The following is a 10,341-nucleotide window of genomic DNA, read 5'->3' as shown; positions in this document are numbered from 1 at the left end:
GGAAGTTGAATTATTTAAAACTTGACTACACTCTCCATGCACAAGAATAGTTATTTTAGATCTATCCGCGCATCGGACGGAGAATAATTACATAGATTATTATTTCAGATAATCTGCAGGAACAGTCCGCGTTAGAATTGTTAATGGGACCATCTTCCATATCTTCACAATATGTAACATATTTTGTCACAGAAACCATTCCTTCGGGTAGCAACACACCAGAGATTCTGTTAAACTAACATCCATAAGTTTGCGATGACCATAACTGGAGTAATTCAGGCAGTTTCCTGTCACTGCGATCAAACAGAAGCCCAACAACATGAAACTACCTAAGTCACACAACAGTTCCATTTCACTTGCGCCATACATTGGTCCTAACGAGTTGAGTTCAATTCGAACATTAAATGAAGAGCATCATTGTGAATTATGTATTTTGCTACACATTATTCTTTAAAATGTAATTAATTAATTAATTAAAATATCTCATGTTTACAGGAAAGAAAAGGAAGGGAGGCCATTTCAAAATCTCACCGTTACAGCCGACTTCAAAATTGTGTCTTTTTCTGTTTAATTATTCTAACAGGGCAGATCACCCCATTTTGGCCACGCTTCGGTCTAATTTAGCGTGCAAATAAACATGTAAGAAGCTGAAACAATTGGCGTTACTATGCTGCATCATTACCATGGCAAAGAATCAACGTTTTTGCTTTCTAACAAAGTCGCTAGACCGCTGTAACAACAAACCTAAGTAGAGCCAAACATTCAAGTCACCACAAAGCCCATATAATTGTAACCAGCCTTAAAAGATCGCTGGTAAAGTGCCGTTAAACGTGACAACAATGCCCTACCATTTCCATCACGTTATCCAAAGTCTTGAAAACATATTTGGGCAACAGTTGGCGAGTTTCCACTTGAAGTTTGTCAAGCAAAGGAAAGTGTGACCATTTTCCTGATCTCAAAGCTATGTTGTGCGGCACGCCGCTCCGAGCGAAACTGCCCAAGTCCAACAAGTCCTACATGACAGCAAATTGCCAAACATATTTACAAGCCATAAAACTTTACAAAAGCGGACGTGGTCGTCCTTGGAGCATCGACAGTGCCCACAGTCAGTTACAACCGTCTCGATAGTATTTAAATCACCGACACCGGATACCAAATAAATTTCAAACTGCAGGGTTTTCTTTAGTGGTGGAAACATCGGAATTCCCTGGCCTTTTTTCTCAACCATCAACTTGTCCATTTCAGGTCAATTTCACGGGTTCACAATCAGCCAACCAACGTCTATGATATATACAAGCCAGACTTGATGAAAGAGCCACTAAAGAGCAAATGGCCACAACAAAACTTAACAGGATTTTCGACATTAAATAAGTACAAAGAACTTTTTAAAAATGCAACAAAATTTAATTGTTATTTTTAAATCTGCATTTTAATATAAGGCCCAGGAAATAATGCAACCGACTTAAGTCGTGAAATGTACAGACCATGCTCCTCAGAAAAAATACTTTCCACACTTACTTTGCACCATGAAAGTAAAGCATTTCATTTTAACAGTTATTTGTGAATGATCCCAAATATTAACAATTCCTTTCATGGACTCCTCTTACAAGTATATTGTGCGGAGTTCAGTATGCATAGCAGTAAACATCAGATAATGGACACAGTCTTAATAGTCTTTGGTTTAACAACTTTATATGTTTTAAAAATAAATATCACATCTTATCTGACATTACACATTTAGTATTTGTAAATCTCTATCTAAAAACATACACGTCAAGCCAATTGAGAGGACAGACCACCATAGTTTGTCAGACAGTTTGATTAACATTTAAAAGACAGGTTATTCATAAGGACAAACACATTTTAATTGTCGTGTATAATATCCACTAAGCATGGAGTTCACTGCAAGAAATGTAATCGATACTCGTGGTATACTAGAAGCTGGGGTTTAACCGGTTGCTGTATATTCACAACATTTATGTAACAGAAGTTCAAACCAACAAACTACTGATCCCCTCCAGGTCAGTGACTGAACTTGCCTGGGATTTTCTCTATTTCAGTTTGCTGATATACTTAAGCTGCAATTTTTACTGTGAGTTCGTGTTAATTTATTGGCTTCTCACATTCCATTCACATTTCGATGGGAAGCTTTACGTCACATTTCTGGTGTGGAACAGAATAAGAAATTAAACCATGAAATTAGGACTGAATCTTGTCCAGCACGTTGGTGTCCAAGTACATCCCACGAAAACAGATCAATAGCAGTTTTCAATAATAAAATGAAACTAATAAGTAACGATAATCTATGCAGATTTTGTCTTTCATTCAAGAGATATGAGCCAATGTGAAGGTTAGTCCATTAATATTTTAGCCATTTGACGTCAGTCAAAGGAAGACAAAAGCTGCATAAGATCATGCCCTCTCGTAAAATTGTAACAAGGTCATTAAAAAGTGTTCGATCTTGATATTTGTTTCTTATAGCTAAATGCTTATGTTAAGCAATTTGGATCCAATTAATGTTTTACCTCTTCTGCAAATCTTTATTTAAATGATGTCTTCAGCTATGAGATACTATTTTAAGCCGAATCAACGGTAGAGTATTTTGTTCATTTGCAATACATTCAAATGCATTCCAAAAACAAATTATCGTAAACATTTTACGACGTTTCGACGCCAAAGACGCTGAATAAATGCAAGCATTAGTACTGTAATAGCTATGAAATCTACATGCAATTTTTCATCGTTTGGTTATTTCCATGTACTTCTATTCAACCGCACGTTGAGTCTGTGCACTGATAAGGAACACTGATAAGGCTTTATTGAGAACCCTTGGAAGAATTTTAATAACAAACCATAAATGATATTACATTGGTGACATTAACTACTGAATGTACATGACACAAACGAAGATAATTGTACATTATTTGATATAATTGTTTCAGTGCCCATTCAATAGCCTATATAAATAACTATTCTTGTATATTGCATATTGAGAAACAAGGAGGGTTTATTATAGGACGGCTATCTCTGAAAATAGGGTTTTACATATACGTCCTCCCATAGTTTTCAGAAACACCTTTGTTTTAAGTCGAATCGTAACACATCAACCCATGAGTCGGTAGTAATTCAAAATTTACCCTTTGGTAGACCGAGGATTTCCCATAATAATCGACCTCTAATTGTTTCAATATGCCTGCCCATTTGCGGTTAGTTTCTTGCTATAATTTAACAAGTGCTTCACTCTTGTGCGTGAAGTATGTATGCGCAGATGGAGTGCTATAATAGGAGTGGATTTCTCTGGTGTCCCCTCAATAAGAGGATGTGGCAGACGTTAAGATGATTACTTTTGTAGGCATTAAACCCTAACTGTACATCTATTAAATCCAAGAAAAAAAGACAAAATGGAGAAAGCAAGTCAGATTTTATTGCCTTTGTGGAACATCCTTTCTGCTTCTTTCCTCATAATTAAGCGAAAGGATACTAAATTATCTGACGGCAAATTAACGAGCTTGGCCAGTAAACGAGTGTCTTCACATTGTGTTCAGTTTCAACAACGCAGCAGTATCTTTTTGTTATGTTTAGTTATTTTGAACTTGCAAGCCCTTCATCCGGCCATGTCCCTTCTCCTTTGCTGCCTCAATGTTGTTCTAGTGACTAGACTTCTGAACTTGCAACCTCTTCCCCTCCCCCCCCCCCCCCCCCCCATCCCATCAGTATTGTTGTCGCACTCAAACTGATTCAACCAGACGCGTTATATCGTTCACCGTCTCCTATATTTTAGATTATTTGAAAAGCGCCAGCTCCTTCATCAGTTAGGGAAAGTAGCCGATATCCCTCGAACTCGGTGCTCTCTGCTCATCTTTTTCAGTTTCATTCTTCGGTTTTGAAACCAGATTTTGACTTGTCTGTCGGTTAGATTCACGCCCCGGCTGATCTCTAGGCGGCGCTCACGAGTTAAATACATGTTAAAGAGGAACTCCTTTTCTAACTCCAGTGTCTGTTGCTTGGAGTATGGGCAGCGTTTCTTTCTTCCGCCCTTCGCCGTCAGCCAGTTTAGCGTACTCTCAGCCTTTGTACTCTCTGTCAATCGGGAAAAACAAATTGTCAAACGACCTGCAGAATAAAATGGATGCTGTGCTTCCTCCCTTTCTTTCACCGCCAACGAGACCATGGTTCAGGCATTGCACTAAAGGTATCCCAATTGTCGGCACACGGCCTATGAGTGGAATGTGAACCGATCATGCTTTATCCCCATTCTCATTAGCACTTGCTCTTGTTTCATAACGCAGTATCACCTGTCCTATTGTAACTCTATGCCTTGTCAAAATAAGAGTTCCACCAGATTTTCATAAGGGGAACCGTGCGCCTGGACAGATAACTACAGTGAAGGCCTAACTAATGGTTGCCCTAACATTTTTAATACAGGTTGCATTAATGAAATGAAAAAATGAAATGAAAATCGCTTATTGTCACAAGTAGGCTTCAAATGAAGTTACTGAGAAAAGCCCTTCGCCGCCATATTCCGGCGCCTGTTCGGGGAGGCTGGTACTGGAATTGAACCGTGCTGCTGGCCTGCCTTGGTCTGCTTTCAAATCTCTGTGCTAAACCAGCCCCATTAGTATTTGATTTCTATCGAGAAAAAGATGCTAAGTGATGGACTAAGTTGCGGCAGACAATACATAACAAGCCTTTCCTTTTTAACAGTACAAAAAGACATGGGTGACCCGAAAATGTCTTAATAAACATACCACTGTGTTTAAAACACAGTTACTATAGCTTGACCATGGCAGGCAATTACCTCTCAAATTCGAATCGATTATATTAATTTTCTGCTGACAATAGTTGAAAATAAACGTATTTATTTCCTGCGCTATCTCAGAGCATTTAAACTTCTATTAACTTTGCAGAACTAATGTTTTATCCAGGTGACCTTATTAAGGATTGTTTTAGAACAGAATTGTTGCATAACAAAATAACCTTTAATTTCGCATTAATCTGGATTTTCACTTAAAAGTTATGACTTATGCAAGTGAGGGAAATACATCCTTTGCCGAACAGAGGGCAGGGGAGTACAAACATGGGTTCAAGTGTATTCAACAGAAATTCATGAGGTTTCTTTATCAAGCTCTCCGTTTTGCATTATTTGCTGAACGTTTTCCATCTCTTTTGTTAATTTCAATGCAACAGTTGACGCGTTTTAGTGTTTCTTTTTGAAATGCGCCAGTGTATCGAATTTTCAATATAATTGTAGGTTTAGCAACATATTTACAGTTTGCACTGATAAAACACAAATTACTTGAACTCCTCAGGTAATAAAAAGTACTTTAATTAAATCATGTAGTTATAACAAAACTATTGTTTAACCTTTAACATTTCCCAGTATGGTGGGTCGAATGACCTCCGTCGGTGCTGTAATTTTTTAATGTTCCTATGTTGTTAAGTGTGGTAAACCACTTAATAGACAGCTTTCAGGATAAGCAAATGGTGATGTAATTCCGTTAATTAAAGTTACACCCACTCATTGGGCAGGCTCTTGACTTTATTGAAAGAGTTTAAAACTATGGAACACAGGAAGTTTGTTTATCCATTCAGCCTCTGTAAGTACATAAATTTGCCAAACTAATAACCTCATAAGTCGACCGATATCGATAAAATATTCGGCCCATACAATAAACAGTGGTGCGGGGGACAGTTCCTTGCCAGCCAATGTTCATTCAGTTTCACAGAAGGAGCAGACAAACACAATCTGAATATCTCAGTTGAAAGAGTCTATAAATTGAAATAAATACAGACAACTCAGCATCTGTGGAGGGAGAAACAGAGTTAACATTTCAGGTCGTGCCCATACATCAGAACGAACTGAAACAGTAACTGGCTCTCTCTCTCCACAGATGCTCAAAGACCTGCTGTGTATTTTCTGTATTTTCAGTTTTCCGTTTAGATTTTCAGCATGTGCCCTATGTTGCTTTTGGTCTATACACGAATATTGATTGGCCAGGCCGTTGTTTTAAACTCAATGTGTTATTTTACCTACTTTATTCACTGTCAGATCATCATTCCCTAGTTTTAATCGCATGTGTCCAGAACCTTACAGTCCTTAACATTATTTAAAGTCAGGAATTTATAATTAACAATTCGAAAATGGTAACGGCCGGACACATGTTGGGAAAGTTGACTGTCTGATTTGGCTATCCGATGGTAATCCATATGTACCAATTTGTCATACTTTTCATATTAATACTTTGTGGCAAAATACATGAAAGTCAGGGATTAATTATATTTTTCCCCTTTCAGCTGTGTCTACCTAATGCTCTGAAGGTCCAAAATGACAAGAACTATATCAAATTTGTCTGAAATCACGCTAGGCTTCTCCAAATAGGGTTCTTTACAAGATGTTGCGAAGCAATTTGTTGTTGCTGATCCTGTGGGTGAAAAATGAAACATGTGCCACATTTTCTTTTCAAGTACTCTATCCTAATGGAGTGGCTCCCAAGATGAACGTGGAAACTGCATTCTGTGAGCAAATAGCCCTGACCGCATTTATAATGTGGCTAATTACTCAACAAGGTTCAAGTGACCGGAACAGCAAGGGCTTGGAGAGAAATAGGGTTCTACAGGGCCTGGGGTTCAGTTTCAATATTAAAATGCAAATGCATATGTATATTACAAGCAATCAGCTAATTATTCACTGCTGAAAGTATGTTAATAGCATTCTGTAAGGTTGTATTGTACAACAAATTATATGTATGAATCCTACTATCGGGTTTATGTTATAACTGTCCTTATTATTTTATAACAATAAAACATATTATTATAAACTGTGTTGAAATCAACTGATGGATATGAATTGCAACAAACGATTTGTTTAACTTTCACTTTGTTATGTACAAGTTCAATTTTAAAAACAGCCAAAATTTCAACTCAATGTAAGGCCTCCATCTTTATTTGCTGCTTCGTCACGCCATTGGTTCTTTGTGTGAAACTGACGTTATTTCAATGCAGCAAAGATGGCGGAAGTGTTGTTGTCGTACAGTGTAGCTTTTCTCCTAACAGACTTTTGACATCTTCTAAGAATGGAAATTCCGTGGAAGTCAAATAACCTCCTGAAACTGGACACACCAACAGAGCTGTGCAATAAATGGAGCACAGCGGTGATATATTGGAAATATTTAAAGATCAGAACTATTCAATTATATTGCACCACACGGAAATGAAAGGCGACGAGGATTGAATGTTTTATTGGAGGTCAACTAATTGATATGAGAGAAATCAGGAGATTCTCCACAGTTACGGGGGAAATATATGGGTAAATTATAACAGTCCCCAACTAAGTCTAGTTGTTATTTTGAACAAAACGTTAACACTTCAGAATCACTCAGTCCGAGGTTTGAGTGCTCACTGCTGATTTCGTCTAGTTGCTATCAATAAATGTCGCCATTGCGCCCATACAGAGTTCAAGATGAGACACGAATGAAATACATGATGGTTCTCTCTCCTTAACTGGAGGTAATTTAACTTCTGGGGTGCTTTCTGGATATCCAGCGGGGCAAGCGGCATCGATGCCTCTTCACAATACTTTGTCTCAAATCCAAAGTTTAACGTGTGCTTAACATGTCCCAGATTTGCATGACAATAAATGCATTTGTATGCCCCATTGTTACTTGATGCTTAGCACAGATTCCTCATTTATGTCATTTGATTGTGTAGGCAAATACTCAATAAAACATCAGTGTTTGCTAAGAAGAGCCCCCTTCAGTTCACCATTTATGTTTAGACCTCAACAACACACAACAGAGACACAAAGAAGGAACCAGCCACTTGAACTGTTAGGGGTTGCAAAGGTTTTACAAAGCGTTTGCCGACTTTTATGCTACCGAAGTGTCTTTGCTTTGCAATGTTTCATTATTTAATGTGTGTGAGAGTAGGTGGAGGAAATCCGTTATGGTGGATCCACGTTAATTACAACTTCCTCCGAGTTATTGCATCCTGGTGTTTATTCACTTCTGTCCTCCTGTGTAGTGGCTCAGGCTTGGGAAGGTGGGAGGGTTAATGACTATAGTTATTTCATTTAAAATGTTTTCCAGGAAGGTACAGAATGTGGCTTATAATTTATCTGTTAGACAATAGTCATTTTCTGACATAATCGGCCGATATCAGCTTTTATACTCACCTCAGTTCTCATAGATTGTGTTAGAATCAGATCAGAGGCATTGGAATCATGGATACCTACCAGGAAATAGTATTTGGAGTACCTCGGATTACAAATTAGGATGCCGGTTCAATTTGTTTGCCCCTGTGGTTCTTTTATTCCTAACTTACTGAGCAGCGAGTTCTCATACATTACCGCAATACCTCTGCAGCGCTGTGTGATGTAATTTTTCTTAGGCGCCATACTCGAGCTCCATGGCAACTAATAGAGCTTAAGCAGATATCACATGGTGCGACCAATTTCATTTTATTTATATTCAGCATTTGGAAAGTATAATTGCGTCTTTATATTGTTTTGATAGACGAACCAATCAACGATAGACTATCGCTCGGATAGTTACTCACTGCCTGACAGACTCGAATCCAACATCCCAGCAACCACAATTGTTTATTTAAAATATCGTTGGTTGCCAATGCAGTGTTAAAACTTCAAACTCGAACGTTGCTTGTGGTTTTATTTAAAATAATATTAATCAATACATATGTGATTTTATAAATATCTACATGAACTAACAATCCCTGCAAAGTTGCCCACATATATACACATAGAGCTGTATGTGTAAAGGTAGATGAATAGAAGGGTGGATTATGAATTAACCAATCAGTTCAATCTGTTTGCCTCGGTGAATACGTGTATTATATACTCTTGCAATCATATAGATGTACTCATATAACTGAATTATAATTATATGATACATACGCATTTTTGTGAACCTGTGCATATAATGACGATTACATATTTATGTTCATAAATCGTTTATCTATATAAATGTATATGCCTATATTTGCATAATGTTTCCCTTTGTAATGTAACCACTGTTTTATTTGTCTCTGTAGTTGATATAACTGCAGTTTTATGTTTTCTTCTCAAACATGCCTTGGTTTTGATAATGCTCTGTTTTTGCCTAGGTGAGTTGTTTTTATTGGAAACTTTTACAGCGATTTCTACTGCAACTAAGGAATAGTCTTCAGGAGAGGAGCCGGTCCGCTGTTTTGATCTTTAAAAGGTCACTTAAACGTGTAATTCACTCTGCCGTAACGGGCCGGTCCTACAAACTACTCAAGGTATTAATTTGCACTGAGGGATCTTTGTGCTGGAGACAAAAAAAAGACCCATTTATGACCTAAATAAAATCACCTTGCTGCTCGTGAGAATGTTGCCACTGTCCCTGGTCCCACTGCCCTGTAAATGTTTATCTTCCTGTCGTTCATTATTTTACCCACCTTTCATTTCCTTTTCGGGAAGGATTTTATCAGAGCCACGAAACTGGAAAGAGGATGTGTCTGGTACACATGTACTTTCTCTTCCCCCTGGATTCTTTCCCTGGTCTCCGCGGCCCGGATCCTTTGCGGTCCTCACTTTTATTTCCTTTTCACCTGGTTTTGAGGAGGACGGCGTGGCGAAGGAAGAAGTGAAGGAAATGCTGGACGGTATCGAGCACGGAGCCGTGACTGGCGGTGGCTGGTTGTAATCGGGCGGTTTGTTTGATGAATAGCTCGGTTCTGAACGGAAATAACTGGGCAGGGGAACTCTGCCACTGTCATTTGTGCAGATTTCGGAAATCACCCTCGGGTAGACAGAAACGTCCGAATGCGTCTTCGACTGCTTGTCCCCGTCTAACAAACAATAGTTGGCTTCTTCCTTCACGCCGGACGTGAAAGAATAAGTGTGTATCTGCTGAGGTCGGCCCGTGTGGTTGGGTGGTGACGGGGTTGCCCACCCTGCCATGCCTGGCACGTACTGATGTGGAATCAAAGCTATACCTTGATGGGTGTTCATCTCCCCTTGTTTACGATGTGCTCGGCCAACTTGCCAATTCTGTACCCCGCAGCCCTGGTCCGCTCTGGAGGACAAATAACCCCCGGGACAATAAGGTTCAGCCCTCCTGCAGCAAATTAAAGACTTCACTGAAAAGGAGCTGGAAGCAGAATTCTCCGAACATGACATAGCTGCAGCTTAATTTGCTGAGGGGGGTTGGGAGTGGGGGGCGGAGGGGAGGGGGAGGGGGGGGGGATCTGTCGGGGGCGGGGGTGGGGGTGGGGTGGGGGTGGGCGGTGGAAGGTCTTTATCAAACTGACATTTTACTTGGGCTCCTCAGAAGCCGGCTGTGTACAACTTCCTCCCAGTCAGCC

The 10,341-nt window shown here is 39.2% G+C and overlaps 1 protein-coding gene across 1 annotated transcript; it reads right to left on the bottom strand.

Moving 5' to 3' along the window:
• Nucleotides 1-1,382: 1,382 nt before the first annotated feature.
• Nucleotides 1,383-10,189, bottom strand: LOC140398637 (homeobox protein Hox-A10-like). The gene is made up of 2 exons (XM_072487541.1): nt 9,433-10,189; nt 1,383-4,080 (listed from the first exon to the last, which is right to left on the bottom strand). Exons 1-2 carry the CDS (start codon nt 10,154-10,156, stop codon nt 3,809-3,811), a joined length of 996 nt encoding a protein of 331 aa, XP_072343642.1. The 5' UTR covers nt 10,157-10,189; the 3' UTR covers nt 1,383-3,808.
• Nucleotides 10,190-10,341: the final 152 nt, after the last annotated feature.

The sequence above is a fragment of the Scyliorhinus torazame genome, chromosome 21 (genome assembly GCF_047496885.1).
Source record: "Scyliorhinus torazame isolate Kashiwa2021f chromosome 21, sScyTor2.1, whole genome shotgun sequence".
Classification (NCBI taxonomy): domain Eukaryota; kingdom Metazoa; phylum Chordata; class Chondrichthyes; order Carcharhiniformes; family Scyliorhinidae; genus Scyliorhinus; species Scyliorhinus torazame.
This window is presented reverse-complemented; position numbering and strand designations above follow the sequence as displayed.

Coding starts and splice junctions, on each gene's coding strand:
- LOC140398637 (XM_072487541.1), bottom strand. CDS start 10,156: ATGTCATGTTCGGAGAATTCTGCTTCCAGCTCCTTTTCAGTGAAGTCT. Junction 4,081..9,432: donor TCCCGAAAAGGAAATGAAAG/GTGGGTAAAATA, acceptor CCCGATTGACAG/AGAGTACAAAGGCTGAGAGT.